The sequence below is a fragment of the Balaenoptera acutorostrata genome, chromosome 6 (genome assembly GCF_949987535.1).
Source record: "Balaenoptera acutorostrata chromosome 6, mBalAcu1.1, whole genome shotgun sequence".
Lineage (NCBI taxonomy): Eukaryota > Metazoa > Chordata > Mammalia > Artiodactyla > Balaenopteridae > Balaenoptera > Balaenoptera acutorostrata.
The window spans coordinates 41,937,839-41,963,502 of record NC_080069.1 but is presented as its reverse complement, the minus strand read 5'-3'; the positions used below and the strand labels follow the sequence as shown (position 1 = coordinate 41,963,502).

The window sequence follows — 25,664 nt, the reverse complement described above, 5'->3', positions numbered from 1 at the left end:
ATCATAAAGATCAGATCAGAAATAAATGAAGGAGGGCTTCCCTGGTGGCGCAGCGGTTGAGAATCTGCCTGCCAATGCAGGGGACACGGGTTCGAGCCCTGGTCTGGGAAGATCCCACATGCCACGGAGCAACTAGGCCAGTGAGCCACAACTACTGAGCCTGCGCTCCGCAACAAGAGAGGCCACGATAGTGAGAGGCCCGCGCACCGCGATGAAGAGCGGCCCCCGCTTGCCGCAACTAGAGAAAGCCCTTGCACAGAAACGAAGACCCAACACAGCCAAAAATAAATATAAATAAATAAAAATTAAAAAAAAAAAAAAAGAAATAAATGAAGGAAACAATAGCAAAGATCAATAAAAATAAAAGCTGGTTCTTTGAGAAGATAAACAAAATTGATAAACCATTAGCCAGATTCATCAAGAAAAAAAGGGAGAAGACTCAAATCAATAGAATTAGAAATGGAAAAGGAGAAGTAACAACTGACACTGCAGAAATACAAAGGATCATGAGAGATTTCTAAAAGCAACTCTACGCCAATAAAATGGACAACCTGGAAGAAATGGACAAATTCTTAGAAAAGCACAAACTTCTGAGACTGAACCAGGAAGAAAAAGAAAATATAAACAGACCAATCACAAGCACTGAAATTGAAACTGTGATTAAAAATCTTCCAACAAACAGAAGTCCAGGACCAGATGCCTTCACAGGCAAATTCTATCAAACATTTAAAGAAGAGCTAACACTTATCCTTCTTCCAAAATATAGCAGAGGGAGGAACACTCCCAAACTCATTCTATGAGGCCACCATCACCCTGATACCAAAACCAGACAAAGATGTCACAAAGAAAGAAAACTACAGGCCAATATCACTGATGAACATAGATGCAAAAATCCTCAACAAAATACTAGCAAACAGAATCCAACAGCACATTAAAAGGATCATACACCATGACCAACTGGGGTTTATCCCCAAACTGCAAGGATTCTACAGTATATGTAAATCAATCAATGTGATAAACCATATTAACAAATTGAAGGAGAAAAACCATATGATCATCTCAATAGGTGCAGAAAAAGCTTTCGACACAATTCAACATCCATTTATGATAAAAACCCTCCAGCAAGTAGGCATACAGGGCACTTACCTCAACATAATAAAGGCCATATATGACAAACCCACAGCCAACATCGTTCTCAATGGTGAAAAACTGAAACCCTTTCAACTAAGATCAGGAACAAGACAAGGTTGTCCACTCTAACCACTATTATTCAACATAGTTTTGGAAGTTTTAGCCACAGCAATCAGAGAAGAAGAAGAAATAAAAGGAATCCAAATTGGAAAAGAAGAAGTAAAGCTGTCACTGTTTGCAGATGACATGATACTATACATAGAGTATCCTAAAGATGCTACCAGAAAACTACTAGAGCTAATCAACGAATTTGGTAAAGTAGCAGGATACAAAATTAATGCTAAGAAATCTCTTGCATTCCTATACACTCATGATGAAAAATCTGAAAGAGAAATTAAGGAAACACTCCCATTTATCACTGCAACAAAAAGAATAAAATATCTAGGAATAAACCTACTTAAGGAGACAAAAGACCTGTATGCAGAAAACTATAAGACACTGATGAAAGAAATTAAAGATGACACAAACAGATGGAGAGATAGACCATGTTCTTGGATTGGAAGAATCAACATTGTGAAAATGACTATACTACCCAAAGCAATCTACAGATTCAATGCAATCCCTATCAAACAACCAATGGCATTTTTCACAGAACTAGAACAAAAAATTTCACAATTTGTATGGAAACACAAAAGACCCCGAATAGCCAAAGCAATCTTGAGAAAGAAAAACAGAGCTGGAGGAATCAGGCTCCCGGACTTCAGACTATACTACAAAGCTACAGTAATCAAGACAGTATGGTACGGGCACAAAACCAGAAATATAGACCAATGGTACAGGATAGAAGGCCCAGAGATAAACCCACGCACATATGGTCACCTTATTTTTGATCAAGGAGGCAAGAAGATACAATGGAGAAAACACAGCCTCTTCAATAAGTGGTGCTGGGAAAACTGGACAGCTACATGTGAAAGAATGAAATTAGAATACTCCCTAACACCATACACAAAAATAAACTCAAAATGGATTAAAGACCTAAATGTAAAGCCAGACATTATAAAACTCTTAGAGGAAAACATAGGCAGAACACTCTACGACATAAATCACAGCAAGATCCTTTTTGACCCACCTCCTAGAGAAATGAAAATAAAAACAAAAATAAACAAATGGGACCTAATGAAACTTAAAAGCTTTTGCACAGCAAAGGAAAACATAAACAAGAGGAAAAGACAACCCTCAGAATGGGAGAAAATATTTGCTAATGGAGCAACTGACAAAGGATCAACCTCCAAAATTTACAAGCAGCTCATGCAGCTCAATATCAAAAAAAACAAACAACCCAATCCAAAAATGGGCAGAAGACCTAAATAGACATTTCTCCAAAGAAGATATACAGATTGCCAACAAACACATGAAAGAATGCTCAACATCACTAATCATTAGAGAAAGGCAAATCAAAACTACAATGAGGTATCACCTCACACCAGTCAGAATGGCCATCATCAAAAAATCTACAAACAATAAATGCTGGAGAGGGTGTGGAGAAAAGGGAACCCTCTTGCACTGTTGGTTGGAATGTAAATTGATACAGTCACTATGGAGAACAGTATGGACGTTCCTTAAAAAGCTAAAAATAGAACTACCATACGACCCAGCAATCCTACTACTGGGCATATACCCTGAGAAAACCATAATTCAAAAAGAGTCATGGGGTTTCCCTGGTGGTGCAGTGGTTGAGAATCTGCCTGCTAATGCAGGGGACACGGGTTCGAGCCCTGGTCTGGGAAGATCCCACATGCCGCGGAGCAACTGGGCCCGTAAGCTACAACTTCTGAGCCTGCGTGTCTGGAGCCTCTGCTCTGCAACAAGAGAGGCCGCGATAGTGAGAGGCCCACGCGCCGTGATGAAGAGTGGCCCCCGCTTGCCGCAACTGGAGAAAGCCCTTGCACAGAAACGAAGACCCAACACAGCCAATAATTAATTAATTAATTAATTAATTATTTTAAAAAAGTAACAAATGTTCAAGTACAATTGGTGTCTTTAAAAAAAAAAAAAGAGTCATGTACCACAATGTTCACTGCAGCTGTATTTACAATAGTCAGGACATGGAAGCAACCTAAGTGTCCATCGACAGATGAATGGATAAAGAAGATGTGGCACATATATGCAATGGAATATTACTCAGCCATAAAAAGAAACGAAATTGAGTTATTTGTAGCGAGGTAGATGGATCTAGAGACTGTGATACAGAGTGAAGGAAGTGAGAAAGAGAAAAACAAATACCCTATGCTAACACATGTATGTGGAATCCAAAAAAAAACAGGTTCTGAAGAACTTAGCGGTAGGACAGGAATAAAGACGCAGATGTAGAGAATGGACTTGAGGACACGGGGAGGGGGAAGGGTAAGCTGGGACAAAGTGAGATAGTGGCATGGACATATATACCCTACCAAATGTAAAACAGATAGTGCGAAGCAGCTGTATGGCACAGCTGGATCAGCTCGATGCGACCACCTAGAGAGGTGGGATACGGAGGGTGGGAGGGAGACTCCAGAGGGAGGAGACATCCGGATATATGTATATGTATAGCTGATTCACTTTGTATGAAGCAGAAACTAACACACCATTGTAAAGCAATTACACTCCAATAAGGATGTTAAAATAAAAAGTAAAAAAAAAAAAAAAGATGAATGGTTTTACTAATGTAATTGACCACATTGTAAATTATATATTTACAAATATATGGTATAACACACAAATCTAATTAATGCACTTAGTATCATATACATTCATCAAATTTTTATTGTGTCATAAACTTGTACCTCCAGTGTAATGTCTTCAAAATATTATATTTTTTATAATTAAGCTCATAACTTTTGCTAAAAAAGAATTTCCTTTCTCAGTGAAATTCAGTGTAAGCTCTGAAATGAATGATATATAAGTATTTTTATATTCAAACAACAATCCTCTCCAAAGAAAAGAAACAATAATTAAACTCTTCTAATTATGGCTAAAGCTGAATTTAAAGAGTTGCTTGGATTTAACCAAATAAGAATTTATGTCTTAAATTGTGTATCTTTCAAGACTTTTATGTTTTGTTTTGGGATAAAATAAAATATTATTCAATAAAAATAAAAGTATAAAGTTTTAAATACTTAAACAAGTACATAGAGTGCATGTCCATATATACTGATTTTATCCTCACAAAATGTTAGAAAACAGATGCACTGTAACAGAAGCATGACCAAGCGCTTTTAGTCTTTTTGGCCACTTTTTAGAAGTGACCAAGATATTTTAGTCAAAAGATTAATTCTTTTGCTATTTGAAAATGCTAAAAATATTCAAAGCAGATAAAGTCTGGTAGGCAGACAATGAAAAGACTACTAACAAAACCCAATTGACTGAATACCAAGACAGTTATATATTAATTAGGATACTGATTATTAAGCATATAATACAGTTTAGGGAACTCAAAATTTGATATATTTAAACTGCTATATTTTATAATTCAAACAAGTCTTATTTAATGTCATTTTATTGGAGCTGCATTTTGAGGTAGGATACAGTACAAGCTATATCACCAGTATGATTCCAAATGAATTTTTTTTTAAAGCATGAGGAAAACACTGAAAAGAATTATTATGCTGAAATGTTAATAGTTGTGGGTAGGATTATGGGTGTTTTTTTTTCTGATTTTTTTCTATATTTTCAAAGTTTTCTATAATGACTATGTATTACTTTTTTAGCCAAAAAATAAAGATATTTAAGATGGTTCTAGGGGATATAGCAAATTAGCTGAGATAACATCTTCAACATTATTATTACTAAGACTAGACTTCCAGGAATTCCCTGGTGGTCCAGTGGTTAGGACTCTTGAGCTTCCAGTGCTGGGGGCCGGGGTTTGATCCCTGGTCGGGGAACTAGGATTCCGCAAGTCACGTGGTGCAGACGAAAAAATTTAAAAAAAGACTAGACTTTCCAGGTGAGTTGGTAAAACAGGAGTTACCCTCACTTTACACATCTCCAAGATTATTTAGCTTTTTTAAAGCTTTTTGTATTTGTTTCATTAAAGAGCATGATTAGGATCCAGGTTTCTTTCTTTCTTTCTTTTTTTTTTTTTTTAATATTTATTTATTTTATCTTGGCCGCGCCGGGTCTTAGTTGTGGCACGTGGGATCTTCGTTGCTGCATGTGGGATCTTTAGTTGCGGCATGCTGGATCTAGTTGAACCCTGGCCCCCTGCATTGGGAACGTGGAGTCTTATCCACTGGACCACCAGGGAAGTCCCAGATCCAGGTTTCTTAAACCTGTTTACCACCATATACCACACTGTCATTTTAAGAGATATCTAGTAGACTCAGCAGTATAAACATGGGCCATTCAAACAGTAAACATCTAATTTCAGATATCTCAAATTTGAAAGTGAATTTTTTAAAGCAAAAATGGTTTTGTGCTAATTGCTCTGTTTCCTACTTAATACCTGTTTACATTTTAATTTTTTGCAGATAGCGTTTCAAGTAAAAGGTTCAGCTATATGTTGCAGGCAGTATTTCAAGTAAATGTTTTAATTATATGAGTAAATACCTCTGCATTACTACATTGAAAATCAGAAAGGTTAGTCTCTTTGGCAGAATTAGTATGTTTGTATCACATCTCTATCCTAAAGCGACTTTTATACTAGAACACGGAACCAGGAATCAGAAGACCAGGGACCTTAGACCATGCTCTAATTACTGGTCGGTTCATGAGTCACTGGACTGCTCTAAGCTTTAATTTCCTCATCTAAAAATGAGGTTAGCATATACCGGCCCACCCTGAGTTTGAGGGCTAAATTGGACTATTTGGGAAAATGCCTGTAAATGATAAATACAATAAATATAAGGTAGTATTAGAACTACTTTTCTAAAATATTACTAAGTTTTAAGATTTAAAACTATGTTAATTCTGCTTATATTATATATTCAGTATATATCTTTTCATTGTACATATATATCATTTTCCACTGGTTTCTATATTTTTTATGGTTTCATTTTTATAATTATATTTTTAAGTTGAGATATAATTGATATATAACATTATATTAGTTTCAGGGGTACTCTTTATATCTTGTTGTACCCATCTTTAGTTTTCTTTACAGGTACAAAAAAGAGCTAAAAAGAGCTGTAAAGTCAACTTTCAATAGCCATTCTTAACTTATTAGAAGAATACTTTCTCTAAAGGAAGGCTAATTCTTTTATAAAATGAGTATACATTATTTTAGAGATATTGATTCCTCTATTGGTGGCTTAAAGACAATATGTTTTTTTTTTTAATTTATTTATTTACTTTTGGCTGCGTTGAGTCTTTGTTGCTTCGCGCAGGCTTTCTCTAGTTGCGGTGAGCGGGGGCTACTCTTTGTTGCGATGCGCGGGCTTCTCATCTCGCTGGCTTCTCTTGTTGTGGAGCAAGGGCTCTGGGCTCTAGGCTCTAGGCGCACGGGCTTCAGTAGTTGTGGCACGTGGGCTTCAGTAGTTGTGGCTCGCAGGCTCTGGAGCACAGGCTTAGTTGCTCCGCAGCATGTGGGATCTTCCTGGACCAGGGCTTGAACCCGTGTCTCCTGCATTGGCAGGCGGATTCTTAACCACTGCACCACCAGGGAAGTCCAATATGTTTTTTTCTTTTTTCTTTTTATTGGAGTATAACTGCTTTACAATGGTGTGTTAGTTTCTGCTGTAGAACAAAGTGAATCAGCTATACGTATACCTGTATCCCCTCCCTCTTGAGCCTCCCTGCCACCCCACCCCCATCCCACCCCTCTAGGTCATCACAAAGCACTGAGCTGAGCTCCCTGTCCTATACAGCAACTTCCCACTAGCTATGTATTTTACACATGGTAGTAAGACAATATGTTTTAATCATAACAGTATATCACCTTCATGGCACTTCTTGCTTTTGCAAAGTTCTTTGTCATGTTTTATCATTTCATTGAGGAAGATGGTATTCCTACATATCTATATATAATTATGCAAGAAAACATCCTTGTCTCAATGATGGGTTTTATTATATGTTTGAATTTCTAGAGGTCATGATATGAAAAAACCTGACTGATCTTAGAAATACATAAATATTATTTTACCTTTACTTTTATTATTCTCTATTTTATTTTTTATGATAATCAGAAGGCTTAATTTACTATAAAACAGGAAAACAACAGCTATCCTATAATTAGGGTTATTTTAAGAATTAAGTGAGTTAGAGAATACAAGAGCCCCTGGTACATGGCAGGCAATCCAATAAATGATCATTTCCTTCACACATATACATTTGTTCATTTATTCTTTTCTCCAGTGGTTCTGTCTTACACATAGACTAGACAACTATTTTTGTTTACAGAGACAAAGAGAAGTTAAATATCTAATCCTAAATAATCCAATCAAGTGGGAAAGGCTCCACTACAAACCATGCTACAGTGCTGGAGTGACAAGTAACACTAAATCTCTTACTTTCTGATGGTACTAGTTGTCGTCGAATTGCTTCCCCTACCAATTCCTTAAGTTTCTTCTTAAGATCTCTGCTGGTTTTCTTATAGAAATAAAGCTCTCTTTCCAGCTGCTGGATTTTATCTCCATAATTTTTTAAAGTTTCCACAATGCCTTCCCCGTCTTGCTCTATAAAACAGAAATTTACATTTAAAATCAGTTTAAAGTAAATGATTGAAAATTCTAACAGAGCTCCCAGACTCTATTGTAGGGTCAGAAGTATGTTACATGTATCTATTACTTGGCTGGATTTGTTTTCAGCTACAATTTGGAGTCTTCTGCCTGTAAAATTTTTCAAAGTAAGATGAGCCCTTCTCCACCCTAATCCCTACCAACTACCACATTTTTCATGATTCATAAGCACTTTTTGAGTAGCTACTAACTAAATTTATCCTCAGAAGAGCAGAAGTAAGTTTCACATTTGGAACTCTGTCCAGCTGCATCAATGTCTTAAAGTTTATATCAGGAACCATGGATGTATGGAAAGTCATAAGCCTAAAGTTTATAGGCCCAAGAAATATATAACCAAAAAACCCCTCAAAAACCAGAAACCTGTCAAAAGAGTCTAGAAAGATTAAATTACAAAGGAAAACACCACCAAAAAAGGAGAAGGGGGGGGGGGAAGCATAAGTAAAGTTCTAGTTTATGACACAATATAATTTTAAAGCTTCTAATTAACGTTTAGGAATGTCTAAAACTGTCCGCTTTGGGTTAGGTTCTAGAACCAGTAAAACGCAGTTTACTGACCTTCAGAAATACACACTTTCAGACCTACTCTTTCCTATTGGTAAATCTATAAAATGGTCCTACTGGTTTGTAATTTTCTTTTGTTATAATTGGTTGTTTTGTAAAAATTGATCTAAGTATATCTGTATATTTTATATTAACCCATCATCTTGTTTAAAAAACATTTTAGATTAATAACATCACAAATCAGAATCCCCATGAAGGATATCATAAAAATGAACTTAATTTTATGGCCTATATTCAGTTGAAATTAGAAAATTCATAAGTTGTTAACATTTTCAGTTATAACTTTGTTATGAAAAACTTGTCCCAGCTATAGAAACGAATGATTTTTAAAATGTTCTCATTCGGCTAAAGCATGAACTTTTGTGGTAAAATGCCAACCACTTGAAAAACATATTAAAAATTCTATTAAAATATCACTTTTAGAGACTTAGGACAGAATTAACATAAGGTAAGGAAAGCATGTTTGAATGAAATAACATATGGAATCCAGTCAAGGAAATCCTGTCATCAGGCAACTGGTTGCTAATTAATTCGTTATAGAATTAACTTAGAGGCAAACTGCCTCAACGCTCAAATGCATATATTTTCCAATTTTCTGCTTACTCAGGTTGCTTCTTCCAGATCCTTTTTAGCACATTTCCAGCTATAGATTCATGAGAATCAAGACTGAGCAGCCAAGCCACCTGGATTGAAGCATTCCAGGCGTTGAAGTATTGCCAGGCAGTGATTTTGTTGCCATAGCAACTGTGTGTACCAGCCATAAGTCCAGGTATTGTGAAGACCAATTGCTATGACAACTCCATACCACAGTTGATGGTTGAACTACTGTGCACTGATAACACTATGTGCCCATCAATGGTAGACTGATTTTGACCTAAGCTATAACCTTAATGCATAAAATTTATAATTTACTGAAAACTGTAACAATATAACCAGAAATCTGACAGAACCTATCACTTTAATTTTATGAAGGGAAAGTGATTTAAATATCAAGGTTCTATATCCTAGAGATGGGGAATTTTCAATTGTACACCACCAAGCCAGAAGTCATCCCACATTCCTACATAAAAAGTAGACCACAACAAAGTAACAGGATTGCAGCAGTTCTCTGTGTGGCACTGGGGACAGGCAGAGGAGATGGCATTTCAAGCATGAATAGCCCTACATCAAAGTCAACTATCCCAACATGTGGACCAAAACATGTAAAGCACAAAACACATATAAGTAGTAACTATTTATGCATGTTGGGCTTTAAGTGATTCAATTCTGTCCTACCTTCCTTTCCCAATCCCCCTCCTACACGTCACCTTTACACAACTGATGAGAAGGGGCAGTTACCTTTGAAATGATGTAACAGAAGCTGCATTTTTTGCTCATGTTCCTTTTGCTGAAGGGTCAGTCTCCGGTCACACTGCAATTTCAGATGTTCCAGTGTAGATTCCAACTCACGAACCACATTATCCCGTTCCAGAACTTTCATTTTAATTTCTTCATTCTGTAACTGTAGTTTCCGTTCAGCTTCTCGCAAATTAACCACCTAGCAAAGACATTTTTTTGATCTTTTAAGTGTGTTTTAGACAGCCTAATATAATAGACTAATTTATTTCTCTTAGACTTCATAAAGATGAACTCCCTTAATCCCCATGGTATAACTAGGCAAATGCTTTGTAATATACCCACAAGATAAGCTAACAGCCTTTTTAATTTGTTGAGATTCTGAATTGGTAACAACTTCATTTTAAATATAATGTTGCTCTACTCTAACAATCACCCCTCCATCATTTCTTAGACATGATATTTGTAGTTTATATTTATAATCCTACAACTCTATTTCTCCAGTCTAAAAAGATATCAAGAATCTAAAGACTTCTGTAACATCTAGATAATTCTCATTTTTAACTCCAAAATGAATGTTATAAATAAGTGACAGAATTTTTAAGCTATAGAGTTCGGTCTCAGATTGTACATTTAGTCCAGTGGGTTCCTCTCTGCACTGATATAAAGTAAAAACACTTCAGACAATATCTGTGTCACAGAACTTGTTAATAATGTAATGACATTCTCTCCAGAAAAATACTCATTTCTCCAAAGAGTTCTTAAGACCAGAAAATCCACTGACCTTCACCTGGGTGCTCTGGGTTAAGAACCCTTGCTCTAAGAACACCACAGAAGAGTTATCTGTATCAAAGCCTAAGACAATATGCACCATATTTCTGCCCTCCACACACCCAGTGATGGGATGCACTTGCATCAATAATAGAAGCTTACTACTGATGGTAATTATCCAACAGGAGGGCTGTGTATCACATTTCCATTAACTTAGTCATCTTTATTTCAATTGTCTAACAGAATTAGAACTTTATTTTAAAACTTCTGTGTTTCATTTTTCATTAACTGTCTGCTATTCCCTTAAACTGAATATATTTTTCAGAGAAAAGAGTCATCTACTTGTTTAACACTTCATAATATATATCTTAAGAGAAAACATTAGAGAAAAGACAGATATAGTTTTCAATGCTGTGAAACATCTCTATCAGTAAGCTGTCAAATCTGTATAAAATATTTTAATTTATATTAAGCCCATCCAGGTTAATGCTACAATCTATTACTATCTTTGTCACTGATGCACCATTTCACCTCCATTTCAATTCATAGGGTATAATAAGAAAGTACAGGTTACCCCTACCCTACAGCAATGAAGGAAAGGGAACCCAGACCTGGAGGGCCCTTGATTTTTCACGAATGCTGAGTAGGAACAATCAAATCTAGAAAACATACAACCAAGAAATAGTGACTGAGGAATATAACTTAAATTCTTTGGTTTTTAAAACTATTCCCGAAAGCCCTTCTTTCAAAAGGCCCTTCAACTTTAAGAACTTCACAAAGTTAGGCCTACATACTTGGATAAGTGCAAAGATTTCAGATGACAACATTCAGTACTGTAAATTCTACATAAGTGTGAGCTGTATAAGCATCTCGACCCCTCTTTATAAGAAAATCCTCCGTCCCTGAAAAACAAACCTTATTGAAATATCTGAAAAGAATAGCTCTAATCTCAACAGGACTCAGGCAGATTAGTTTTTCTAAGACATTTGCTTCACTATGAGAGAGATTTTGAAATGAAGCTCTGAGCGAGTTCTGGCGACTCTGGATACGTTCGTTCTTGTATTCAATTGCAGCTTCCAAAGCTTCAATCCCTTCTTCAAGTTGGAAAAGAACATGTTCTTCCTAGATATAATACAATAGAAATCACTCATTTTAAATGAAACAGTATAACTCGGACTTTGTCATATACTAAGATCTTATTATGCTATTTGAGTCTAATGGACAGTACCATTCTTCTACTAAATTAAAAAAAATGTTTATTGAGTGCTTGCTATGCTACACAATACACTGTGTGTACACACACACACACAAACACACACACATATATATAACAAATAATCATTGAATCCTCATAGTAAACCTTGGGTAGTAAAATGGAAGAGGAAGAAGGTTAGGTGAGTTATGAAACATCCCAAGGTCATAAGCAAATGCTGATCACGGAGGAATACACTTGAACAAAGCCTCAGCCCACAGGTTTGACAGTGTTATCATGTTATCTCCCTCCATGGCTCCTAAAGTGCATATTATGTGTCTGTGAGATCTGGAGACCTCGGGGGTCCCTTCAAGGATCTATCAAAACAATATACTGCTAGGAAGGAAAGAAGAAATATATTAAAATAAGTTATTAAGAACTAGTAATCAGAGGAGAGTCTCTAGGAAAAAAACACAGTATAGCATAAGAAAAAGTAGTGAGGATTTAAGGACATGAAATATTTCATAAGATTCCTAGGAGATGTCATTAGAGGGAAAATGTAGGCACTAAAAATGGTGGCAGCAAAACCTTTTTTTTCATGTGCCAAAGAAGATTTCCTCTGTAGGAAAAAAAATCTGATGAATTCCTGTCAGAAAACCTAGCAGTTCTCTGAATTATCCAAATAACATCTTATTTGGGGGATCTAAATCTCTGGTAAGAAATTATTTTGGACGTGGTAAGACTTGGATATATATTTTTGTATTCCCGTACTTGTGGTGGAGGCCACCTCAACTTTAAGTTCCCTGAGGGCAGATGGTCTTGTCCATACTCAAATCCTTATTGCCTAGCACAGTACATATTACATAGTTTAAACTCAGTAAGTACCTGCTGAACAACTTAATGAAGGGAGAGGAGAAAAAAACATTTTCATATGTCTTGGGTACATGACCCAAGTATTTCTCTCCACTCCTCCCCATAGCATGTCAAAGAAAAATAATGTTACTATTTCTGATCTCCCCAAAGAATAGTTAGAATGACTTCTGGAACTCCTTTTCTGGAATTCAGGGAAAAGGTAGGTAATAACCTATTCCAATGGGAGGTTGCATAATACTTATTTTTTTAAAGCCATTTTATAAAATCTCCTGAAAGAGCCATTTTGGAAAAAAAAATGTTCAGCAGCCATTTTATTTCTTTGTGCAATTACTAACCGTCAAGAATTTGAAGATTTGATAATCACTCCATAAGGAAGAAAATAATATTCACCTTTTTAAGAAAAACAAACTTAAATTCTGAAAGGTACTTAGGTGAATAAGAAGAACCAGAAAATAAAAGTGAATAACCGGGCTTCCCTGGTGGCTCAGTGGTTGAGAGTCTGCCTGCCAATGCAGGGGACACGGGTTCGAGCCCTGGTCTGGGAAGATCCCACATGCTGCGGAGCAACTGGGCCCGTGAGCCACAATTACTGAGCCTGCGCGTCTGGAGCCTGTGCTCCGCAACAAGAGAGGCCACGATAGTGACAGGCCCGCGCACCACGATGAAGAGTGGCCCCCACTCGCCGCAACCAGAGAAAGCCCTCGCACAGAAACGAAGATCCAACACAACCATAAATTAATTAATTAATTAAAAAGAAAAAAAGTGAATAACCCAAGAAAATATTTGACTTTAGAATGCACACTATGATTATATTCTACCAAAAACAAATGTGGATAGTTTTCTGCATACAGGTCATTTGTCTCCCTAGGTAGGTTTATTCCTAGGTATTTAATTCTTTTTGTTGCAATGGTAAATAGGAGTGTTTCCTTAATTTCTTTCAGATTTTTCATCATTAGTGTATAGGAATGCAAGGGATTTCTGTGCATTAATTTTGTATCCTGCAACTTTACCAAATTCATTGATTAGCTCTAGTAGTTTTCTGGTGGCATCTTTAGGATTCTCTATGTATAGTATCATGTCATCTGCAAACAGTGACAGCTTTACTTCTTCTTTTCCAATTTGTATTCCTTTTATTTCTTTTTCTTCTCTGATTGCCGTGGCTAGGACTTCCAAAACTGTGTTGAATAACAGTGGTGAGAGTGGACATCCTTGTCTTGTTCCTGATCTTAGAGGAAACGGTTTCAGTTTCTCACCATTGAGAATGATGTTTGCTGTGGGTTTGTCATATATGGCCTTTATTATGTTGAGGTAGGTTCTCTCTATGCCCACTTTCTGGAGAGTTTTTATCATAAATGGTGTTGAATTTTGTCAAAAGCTTTTTCTGCATCTATTGAGATGATCATATGGTTTTTATTCTTCAATTTGTTAATATGCAGAAAACTATAAGACACTGATGACAGAAATTAAAGATGATATAAACAGATGGAGAGATATACCATGTTCTTGGATTGGAAGAATCAATATTGTGAAAATGACTATACTACCCAAAGCAATCTACAGATTCAATGCAATCCCTATCAAATTACCAATGACATTTTTTACAGAACTAGAACAAAAAAATCCTAAAATTTGTATGGAGACACAAAAGACCCTGAACTAGAACAAAAAAATCCTAAAATTTGTATGGAGACACAAAAGACCCTGAATAGCCAAAGCAGTCTTGAGGGAAAAAAACAGAGCTGGAGGAATCAGACTCCCTGACTTCAGACTATACTACAAAGCTACAGTAATCAAGACCATATGGTACTGGCACAAAAACAGAACTATAGATCAATGGAACAGGATAGAAAGCCCAGTGATAAACCCACACACCTATGGTCAACTAATCTCTGACAAAGGAGGCAAGGATATACAGTGCAGAAGAGACAGTCTCTTCAATAAGTGGTGCTGGGAAAACTGGACAGCTACATGTAAAAGAATGAAATTAGAACACTCCCTAACACCGTACACAAAAATAAACTCAAAATGGATTAGAGACCTAAATGTAAGACCGGACACTATTAGAGGAAACTCTTAGAGGAGAACATAGGAAGAACACTCTTTGACATAAATCACAGCAGGATCTTTTTTGATGCACCTCCTAGAGTAATGGAAATAAAAACAAAATAAACAAATGGGACCTAATGAAACTTAAAAGCTTTTGCAAAGCAAAGGAAACTACAAACAAGACAAAAAGACAACCCTCAGAATGGGAGAAAATATTTGCAAAGGAATCAACGGACAAAGGATTAATCTCCAAAATATATAAACAGCTCATGCAGCTCAATATTAAAAAAACAAACAACCCAATCTAAAAATGGGCCGAAGACCTAAATAGACATTTCTCCAAAGAAGACTTACAGATGTCCAAGAAGCAAATGAAAAGCTGCTCAACATCACTAATTATTAGAGAAATGCAAATCAAAACTACAATGAGGTATCACCTCACACCAGTTAGAATGGGCATCATCAGAAAATCTACAAACAACAAATGCTGGAGAGGGTATGGAGAAAAGGGAACCCTCTTGCGCTGTTGGTGGGAATGTAAATTGATACAGCCACTATGGAGAACAGTATGGAGGTTCCTTAAAAAACTAAAAATAGAATTACCATATGACCCAGTAATCCCACTACTGGACATATACCCAGAGAAAACCATAATTCAAAAAGACACGTGCACCCCAATGTTCACTGCAGCACTATTTACAGTAGCCAGGTCATGGAAGCAACCTAAATGCCCATCGACAGACGAATGGATAAAGAAGATGGGGTACATATATACAATGGAATATTACTCACCCATAAAAAGGAACGAAATTGAGTCATTTGTTGAGAAGTGGATGGATCTAGAGACTGTCATACAGAGTGAAGTAAGTCAGAAAGAGAAAAACAAATATCGTATATTAATGCATGTATGTGGAACCTAGAAAAATGGTACAGATGAACCAGTTTGCAGGGCAGAAATTGAGACACAGATGTAGAGAACAAATGTATGGACACCAAGGGGGGGAAGCGGTGGCGGGTGGTGGTGGTGTGATGAATTGGGAGATTGGGATTGATATATATACACTAATATGTATAAAATGGATAACTAATAAGAACCTGCTGCATAAAAAAATAAATAAAATAAAATTCAAAAATTCAAAAAAAAAAAGAGAAAGGATTACCTAGTACACCTGAGCACAGTGAGCCCCATTATTTGTGAAAAAGACATAGTTCTGCTGATAACTCTTTCTCCTGCAAAGTAGTAAGTTCATGTTTTCTGCAAGCACAGGAGCTAATATTTATTGCCATAAAACTGACATTTTATAAGACCTGTAAGTTAAAACAGTTTAGAAAGGTCACAAAAAAAAAAAACCCCAAAAAAATAAATGTGGAAAGAGTTTGCCTTTATGTAATGGCTGAGAACAATTTGGTACAAATTTAGTTTCTATAGTTTTGGATCTAAGTTAGGGAAGCACTGAGATAATGTAAGGCAGCATATCTATAGAACCCTGAGGATAGCCCGCTCTAGTGAGGCTCCAGTATATAAATATTTGTGGTTCCCTCTAACCCAGCAAAACGTTGTAGGTTGAGAAGAAGAGGGGCAATGGGAAGCTGTCCCAGGATGAAGAATTTGCCACAACTCAAAGCTTAGATTATCAAGAGTTGACTATGCTTTGTCACAGAGCACTGCTTTCCAAACGTGTACCAGGGAGCTTGTAAAAATGCAGACTTCTAATTCAGCAGGTCTCGGTGGTGCCTGAGGCTCTGCGTTTCTAACAGGCTCCCAGGTGATACTATTGCTGCTGGTACAGAGATCACACTGAGAGTAACAAGGATCTAAAGCAGTGGTCTCCAAACATTTTAGATCACAAATTTCCCATTAGTAAAAAACAAACACGACAAACGAAACCTTTTGAGCAAGCACTGCATGTATTTCTCTATAAATTATATGCATTTTCTAATGATAAAACATGAAATTGAAAATGTAAAAGATGAAATAAACATAGATATTCATATGTATTCTTCCTATACTCCACTTATTAGGTAACTGTTCTGCATTATTAGAAAAATAGAGTTCAAATATTTTATTTTTTCTAAATTTTAGTTTCTGGATTTTACCCCCCAAAAAAGGAGGTGATTTGTCTATATTAAATTGTTGGGTAATCCTGTACTAGTATAGTGATCTAAAATCTTTCTATCATTTCCCATGAAGTAATACAATTAGAAAAAATATTGTGATTTATTGTGGAAAGAAAAAATAATTCTGAGCAAGTTTAAAGACATCAAAACAGCAAACCATTCCACCTAGATGTTACTGATGTCTTGTGTCACAGCAGAATCTCATGTTCCCGATCGCCTGCTACTGGAGATCTATTTAGTACTATCAATCTTGGCGTGAAAACAGTGGTGAGAGCAGAGCCCATTTCAAAGCTACACTAAGAAGAACCAACCATGTGGAAGCAGGGTGCACAGACGCTCACAGGACTAAATGGAACCCCACCAACTGTAGGAGGCTCACCCTTCCCTCAAACAAATCCAGGGTGGCTGCCAAACAGGTATCATGCATTGTGCTGCATTTTCACCACAAAACACTACATAATGTTTTTAGTTACAGAATTCCTCATGAAATAGAAACTTAAATGTTTCTTGAAGATAAGAATTGACCCTCTAGAAATGCAGATGGCCAACAGGCAAATGAGAAGATACTCAACACTGCTAATCATCAGGGAAATGCAAATCAAAACCACAATGTGATACCACCTCACACCTGTCAGAATGGCTATCATCAAAAAGAACACAAATAACAAATGTTGGTGAGGATGTGGAGAAAAGGGAACCCTCATACACTGTTGGTTGGAATGTAAATTGGTGCACAGTGGAAAACAGTATGGAGATTTCTCAAAAAACTAAAAATAGAACTACTATATGACCCAGCAATTCCACTCCTGGGTACATATCCAGAAAAAAAAAAACACTAATTAGAAAAGACACATGCACCCCATTGTTCACAGCAGCATTATTTACAACTGCCAAGACATAGAAGCAACCTAAGTGTCCATCAACAGACGAATGGATAAAGAAGAATTGGGGGCTTCCCTGGTGGCGCAGTGGTTGAGAATCTGCCTGCCAATTCAGGGGACACGGGTTCGATCCCTGGTCTGGGAAGATCCCACATGCTGCGGAGCAACTAGCCCGTGAGCCACAATTACTGAGCCTGCGCGTCTGGAGCTTGTGCTCTGCAACAAGAGAGGCCGCGATAATGAGAGGCCTGCGCACCGCGATGAAGAGTGGCCCCCACTTGCCGCAACTAGAGAAAAGCCCTCGCACAGAAACGAAGACCAAACACAGCCATAAATAAATTAATTAAAAAAAAAAAAAAAGAAGAATTGGTATATATATACAATGGAATACTACTCAGCCATAAAAAAGAACAAAATTTTGCAATTTGCAGCAACATGGATGGACTTGGAGGGCATTATGCTAAGTGAAATAAGTCAGAGAAAAACAAATACTATATCACTTATAGGCAGAATCTAAAAATTACAACAGACTAGTGAATATAACAAAAAAGAAGCAGACTCACAGATATAGAGAAAAAAATAGTGGTTACCAGTGTGGGGGGAGGGGCATTATAGGGGTGGGAGTATGGGAGGTACAAACTATTGGGAGTAAGATAGGCTACAAGGATGTACTGTATGACACAGGGAATACAGACAATATTTTGTAATAATTGTAAATGGAGTGTAACCTTAAAAATTGTACAAAAAAATAAAAATTAAAAAAAGAATGGACACTCTACCCCTCTGCAAACATAATTTGTTCATTCCCATCTCTATGCCTTATTTAACAGTGTTCTATCTAAAATGGCCTTCTTTCTTATATCTATCAATATATACCATGTTTTTCATAATCCAGCTCAAGATTCTGATCCACCAAGGCTGCCTTAATTGAATCTTCCCCCAAATGATCACTGCATTGTTTTATATAAATAATGTAATAAGTATAGCTTTATTACATTATCTATAACTTGCTTTTTTATGTTCTTCAGGGTTTAGAGTTTTCTCATCTTTCTGTCTGTCTCCTCAGATATAGTATGAATTCCTCAAGAGAAGCATAATGTTTACTCCTTCTTTTTTTTTCTCCCATAGGGCCCAGTAACTGTCCTGGGCAGGCAAGAATTCCTTAAATCCTCATATGTTTTGCTGAATCTAAGGCTCTCAGACCTTCAAATCTGTAGGCTTGGGGCTCCAATTTAACAGCCTCAGGAGGACAACCTCATTCTGTGATCCTTGTCAAAGCTACCCCAATTAAGTTATAAAATAGGGCAGCAGAAGCTTATAATGTCACATAGCCCCCAGTCAAGGTTGTCTTCAATTTCTTTCATCAACTCAATGAACAATAATGTCATGAAATCCTTTCCCCTGTTCCTTCTTAACCAGCCCCTTTCACTTCTTGTCACACTTGCTCCAATCTAAAACACTACAAGATAGATGATTCCCAGCCACTTACTTTCTCTTAGCAGCTTTCCCTTACTTTGGACATCAACTATAAATATTTGCAGAGAAAATCCAGGCTCAAAAGTTCATCTTTGGGACTTCCCTGGTGGCGCAGTGGTTAAGAATCCGCCTGCCAATGCAGGGGACACAGGTTCAAGCCCTGGTCCAGGAAGATCCCACATGCCGCGGAGCAGCTGAGCCTGTGCACCACAACTACTGAGCCCGTGAACCTAGAGCCCGTGCTCCGCAACAAGAGAAGCCACTGCAATGAGAAGCCCAAGCACTGCAATGAAGAGGAGCCCCCGCTCGCTGCAACTAGAGAAAGCCCGCACACAGCAACAAAGACCCAATGCAGCCAAAAATAAATAAATAAAATAAATTTAAAAAAGAAAAAAAAAGTTCATCTTTGTCTGATAAAGTAATAAGGTATGGATACCACTACCAACTGAAGTAAAATTTTGAGAAGACAAAGTCTGGGACAGTTTGCTAGCCAACAAATGAAACATCTTTTACATAGTTAAAAAAAATAAAGGTGAGAGAAGCCATATCCTCCCCTAAATGAAAAATCCTAAAAGGTATTTTTATTGGGGTTTGAGTTTTATGCATCTACTTGGCTAGGACTTAGAGTGGAACATGCTCCCATACTTTCTGAAAGAATTAACCCTTAATGCCCTAGACATCTGTTATATGTGATGAATTACCAAGTATCATTCAAGAAAGATACATAGAGAGAAGACAGGTGCCCTCTTTGGAAGAAATGAAAAAAAGTGTCCCTCAAATCTTTTTCTGTGTTCTGTGATTTCAGATGAGAAACCCCAGCTGAGAAAGACCATACTCAAAAGAAACGTTAGTCTCCCAGTCCCTGGCAATGCCTGGAAGGGGCCACGTTCATGGACCTCTACGAGAGGACATCACAGTCTCTAGTCAAGCATGCCTCAAGGCGCCAAACAGGTGACAGGTAGACTCATTACATCTGACAAAAGTCTCAAGGAAACAAAGTTGACCAGATTTATCATTTTTATGTTTAAGTAACAAAGATGGAGGAAATCATCCAAGTGATCCATCATACAGCACTTCTAGTTCCAAAGCATACTGACTTACTTCAGGTGATAACACACTACCATTTTTAAGTTTCTCATCCACGCTGTTTCTTCGTCTCTGTAGCTGATCCTTTTCTTTCTGGAGGGCTTGAACTTGTTCTGAAATCTTTATTTTCTCCTCAGCTGTGCTGCTCTGGAGCTGCACATTCTTTTCAGACAACTCTTGGTCCAACAAGATGAGGCGAGTTGATATTTTCAAAATATCTGTGTTTAAAGCCTAAAAAGACAATCAACCAGACACCCCAAGATCAGTTATTAGAAATCCAGACTGTAAATAAATTAGGAAAAACAGAGAAAATTACTAAGTGAACATATTTTTAGCTTTTACATTATTGTTTTCTCCCATGGATTTTTTTGGGGGGCTGGGGAGCTTCATTTTCTAAAATCTTAAGTTGAATGCCTTTTTTTAAAAAGTGGAGATTTTTGAAACAATGGATTTTTTACTAAGTATTGTTTGGCCAAACCAGACTATACAACACAGGTTTGAGAGGCAGTATTTTTCTTTTGTATTATTTTCCAAATTAAACTTTTCTTTCTTGGCCTGTTACATAGTAGAATTAATTATGTTAACATTTCCCAGAGGTTGACATTTGGTTTGTTGTTATTTAAACATACAATTTGTTTCTACTCTTATTTCATTCCGGTCAAAATTATGGCCAGTTAGATTTACGGTGATCTTCATTATGACCAATTTAAGATAATCTTAAAAAGAGTTTTTCATCAAAGTAATTATATGTATAATTATAATTATGTGTATATGTATATGTATAAAGTTTAATAATTTTTTAAAAAAGCAGTCCCCTACCCAACACTTTCCCCTGAGTCCTGCTCCCTAGAAACAACCATCTTTAACCTTTTAAGCTATTTCTTCTGGTGTTTATGTCCATGTTTCTAAATAACATTACCAATTTTAGATACTGTCTGCTGATTATCTATTACGGAAGACAAGGATTTAGCACTCCTATGCCTCCTCTTCTGTACTTCCCCTCCCTCTATTCTCCCAACATAAGTTGTATTACAGTTTTTAGATAAACCAATGGTCAGTTTACATGATTTTGTGAATACATGAACATTTTGCCTGGAGCCGCCATCCTCCTGCTCCAAACTGGACTAGTTGTTCCTGGACTTCCTCTGGTATTATCCTGAAAATTTCCAGTTAGATCACATTTGCAGGATCCTGAGTCTTCCTTTATCATAGCTTGCACCCTCATTTTTAAGGAGCACATCCTCTAGTAGTTTCCTGAGACAGGCTAGGTAGTAGATAATTTTTTCACCAGAAAATATCCTTATTCTACCTTCCCATTTGATTGATAGTTAGGCTAAAAAGAGAATCCTTGTTTGGAAACCATTTTCCTTATGAGTTTTAAGACTGCTTCAGGTCTTTTAACTTCTAATGAAGAAGGTTGAGAAGTCTAATGCCATTCTGACTCTCAAGATTTTCAAGTGACTAGTCTTCTATCTGGAAGCTTTCAGGATATATTTTTTCCCCGAGTGTACTCAAAACTTCACAATTATATGCTTTTAGTACTCTTTGCTGTGCCTTTGATAAGCTATTTCAACCCAGTCTTATATCTTCAGTGCTGGCAAATTTTTTGTATTATGTCTTTGATAATTTCCTCTTCTCCTGTTTCCTCTGTTGTATCTTTCTGGAATTCCTGTTACTTGGATGATGGACTTTGTGGGTTTACCTGCCGATTAAATTTTATTCCTCCTAATTTCTATTTATCTTTTTATTTACTCTCTGAAATACTTCCTTAACATTATTCTCCAATCCTTTTAATTTCCAAAAGTTCTTTCATGTTTTTTATAGCCTGCAATTCTTGTTTTATGGATAGAGTATCATCTTTTACCACCTTGAAGATAATAAGGTTTTTTAAGAAGTTTTTTCAGCTCCTTGCTCTATCTCTAATTTATCTGAGCTTCTTTTTTTTTTTTTCCTTTTGTTTTGGCCTCTGTCTTTAATGTTAGTAGCATTCCTGAAATATCCATCATACTTAAGAGTCAGGTATTAAAATCCTGATAAACTGTGGTGGGTAAGATGTGTCACAATAGGATATATCTGGGATATGGCCACTTAGTTGGGGGCTCCCAAATGTAAATTTTTTTAAGGTCTTTTTTTCTGGGACTGTTTCAGAAAAATCCACCAATCTCCTGCTGGGAAGTATAAGTCTGGCTGCCAGCATTTTGGGATTCAAGTAGGGGTCAGGAAATGGATATCTCAGGATTCAGACTTTCATTCATTCCCTGTTTATTTTGACTTACCCCAGCCCTCTGCTGTACCTGGTTCAATCTTCAGAAAATAAATCATCTAGTCCCAGAATCAGAAAAGGATGCTTTCCTGACTATGCCCTGTTTTCATCCTTAGGCCTCACTCCTGCCGTCTAAAAATCATGGTCCCTTCACTTCTGAGTCTTTTTCATGTTTATGTGAATTATATCTCATAAAGCTGTTATAAAAAAAAAAAAAAAAGCTAAAGTTAAAGGCTTGGCTCTCATTGATGTCCCTCTTCTAGACATTTGGATTTCAGCTTCTTCTGTTCTGCTAAGTCAGTAACCACTTATCTATCTGCTTTCCATCTTACATTTTTTTGGTAACCTTTTGTCCTCTGTTGTCTCCCCTACTGTTTTTTCCCTTTATGGGTTTATAGTTTTTTTGAGTAATAGCTTTACTAAAATACAGTTCACATACCATACAATTCACCTATTTAAAGTGTATAATTAGATGGTTTTTAGTATATTCGCCAAGTTGTGCAACCATCACCAGAATCAATATTAGAACATTTCGTCAGCCCCAAAAAAGAAACCCCATGCCCACTAGCAGTCATTCCATTTCCTCACCAAGCCCCCCCCAGTCTTAAGTAACCAGTATTCTACTTTCTGTCTCTATGGAACGGCCTACTGTGACTGGCTTCTTTCACTTAACATAACGTTTTCAGGGTTCATCCATGTTGTAGAATGTATCAGTGCTTCACTCCTTTCTATTGCTGAATAATATCCCATTATTTCATTTATATATTATCAGTTGAAGGACATTTGGGTTGTTTTCATTTTTTGACTATTATGAATAATGCTGTTATGAACATTCATGTACAAGTTTTTCTGTGCACGTATGTCTTCACTTGTCTTGGATATACACCTAGGAGTGGAATTGCTATGTCATTTGGTAATTCTATGTTTAACCTTTGGAGGAACTACAAGATAGTTATCCAAAGCAACTGCACCATTTTACAATCCCACCAGCAGTGTATGAGAGTTCCAATTCCTTCATATCCTCATTAACACTTACTATCTATTTTTCTGATTATAGCCATCCTAGTGGGTGTGAAGCAGTATCTCATTTAAATTTTGGTTTGCATTTACCTGACGGCTAATGGTGTTGAGCACCTTTTCATGTACTTATTGGCCATTTGTATATCTTCTTTGAAGAAATTTCTATTATATCCTTTGCCCATTTTTTAATTGGGTTGTCTTTTTATTATTGAGTTGTTAGAGTTCTTTATCTATTCTAGATACAAGTTCTTTATCAGACATATGATTTGCAAATATCTTCTCCCATTCTGTGGGTTATCTTTTCACTTTCTGGATAACGTCCTTTGCATCACAAACATTTTTAATTTTGATGAAGTCCAATTTATCTAATGTTTTTTTTTTGTTGCTTGTGCTTTAGGTGTAACATCCAAGAAACCATTGCTTAACCCAAGGTCACAAAGAGTTATACCTATGTTTTCTTCTAAGACTTTTATAGTTTTAGCACTTACATCTAGGTCTTTGATTCATTTTGACTTAAATCTGTATATGTTATGAATATAGGCTTTTTTATATCATGTTTCTTGTCTGAAATGCATATGATCGCATCTTATGGTATTTCTTAAATACTGAAAAAATATGTATTATTCTTATGACTTTTGTTTTAAAAAGGACCCAGAAATATGTCTCAAGTTTCTGTTCTGTTTTATTAAAACAATCTTCAAAGAATCAATTTTGCTATGATTTCCTGTGGGTTTCCTTTATTTGCACTCTCTGCTTACCTTAGTATGTTCTGACTTCCTAAATATTACATCTTGTTGAAACTAGAAAACCGCTATTTTCTTTTCTTTCTTTCCCCTGTATCATGAAGTAAATGTATTTCAGAAATAAGTCTCCTTCTTATTCCTTTTTTATTTTTTCCTCTTTTTTCTTTTGTGATACAGAACATATCATAAAGGTGCCAGGTATTTTCTTCTATTTATTCACTTGATACGTTAATTTGTTAACCTCCTTTGCTGTCATTTACGTGGGCCTTTTTCGGGGGTCACAGCTTTTAAAACCTGACCCTGACAGCCAATGTAAACAAGCTACCTGGAGGTAGCACCAGCAACTAGGCTGGTTGGAGGGGCTGCCCCTACCCCAATGTCCAACAGCCTGCTGCTAAAAGCTATTTCAACATGTTTGGGGAACAGAGGACAGAGCAGAGGTTAAGTGCAGGTCCCCATGCCTGTCCACCTGTTATACTGAGGTGGAGAAGTTAAGAACATGTCACCATCACCTCAGATCCCAGTGGTCTAGATGCTGGATGACAGGCAGGTTTAATAAAGGGCAGGTCACTGATCTCTCTGTTCCATGACTCAATATTATAGACTGACCCCAGACTCAAGGCCAGCTGGAGGCAAAGGTTTGTGCAGACAGTCTTAGTCAAGTCTGGGGCAAGCTAGCTTCATTTTTAGATGCTACTGTTGCTACTGCTATTATTGAAAGTATGTATATATCTAATATATACATACATATATCTAAAAAAGCTTCTCCTGGTCCTTCTACTCCCTCCACAATCATTCCTTTTTCAAAACCTGAAACTGAGGTGAAGTCCTTCATAAAACCACTTCTTTGACTGGCTCAGAGAACCCAAGTCCTACAACAAAATTTTTTGTAAAGATACCCTTGTCTTTTTTTTTTTAACTTTATTTATTAAAAAAAAATTTTTTTGGCTGCATTGGGTCTTCATTGCTGCGCATGGGCTTTCTTTAGTTGCAGCGAGTGGAGGCTACTCTTCGTTGCGGTGAGTGGGATTCTCATTGCGGTGGCTTCTCTTGTTGCGGAGCACGGGCTCTAGATGCGCGGGCTTCAGTAGTTGTGGCACGTGGGCTCAGTAGTTGTGGCTTGTGGGCTCTAGAGCACAGGCTCAGTAGTTGTGGTACACGGGCTTAGCTGCTCGAGGCATGTGGGATCTTCCCAGACCAGGGATTGAACCCATGTCCCCTGCATTGGCAGGCGGATTCTTAACCACTGTGCCACCAGGGAAGTCCCCCTTGTCTTTATAATTAGAAAAATAAACAAATCTTCATTATACAAACTCTTCTTTCTTTTATAGGAAACCTGCAAACCCCTGTGAGTAGTGATAGAACGTTTTCAAGTCTATTCTTCCAAATTATCAATGTTCACTCTACAGCATCAAATGGTACAATTTATTTTTAAAATATCCACTAAGGTTAATAATA

The 25,664-nt window shown here is 36.9% G+C and overlaps 1 protein-coding gene across 11 annotated transcripts in view; it reads right to left on the bottom strand.

Moving 5' to 3' along the window:
- KIF27 (kinesin family member 27) overlaps positions 1–25,664 on the bottom strand; it is a 99,678-nt gene that overhangs the window by 12,636 nt on the left and 61,378 nt on the right. For all 11 annotated transcript variants that reach the window (XM_057548773.1, XM_057548774.1, XM_057548772.1 and 8 more), the window contains 4 exons: positions 20,196–20,411; positions 11,424–11,630; positions 9,741–9,939; positions 7,614–7,778 (listed from right to left, as the gene is read on the bottom strand). In XM_057548773.1, coding sequence (XP_057404756.1) covers positions 7,614–7,778; positions 9,741–9,939; positions 11,424–11,630; positions 20,196–20,411 — 787 coding nt within the window. The remainder of the gene's footprint in view (positions 1–7,613; positions 7,779–9,740; positions 9,940–11,423; positions 11,631–20,195; positions 20,412–25,664) is intronic.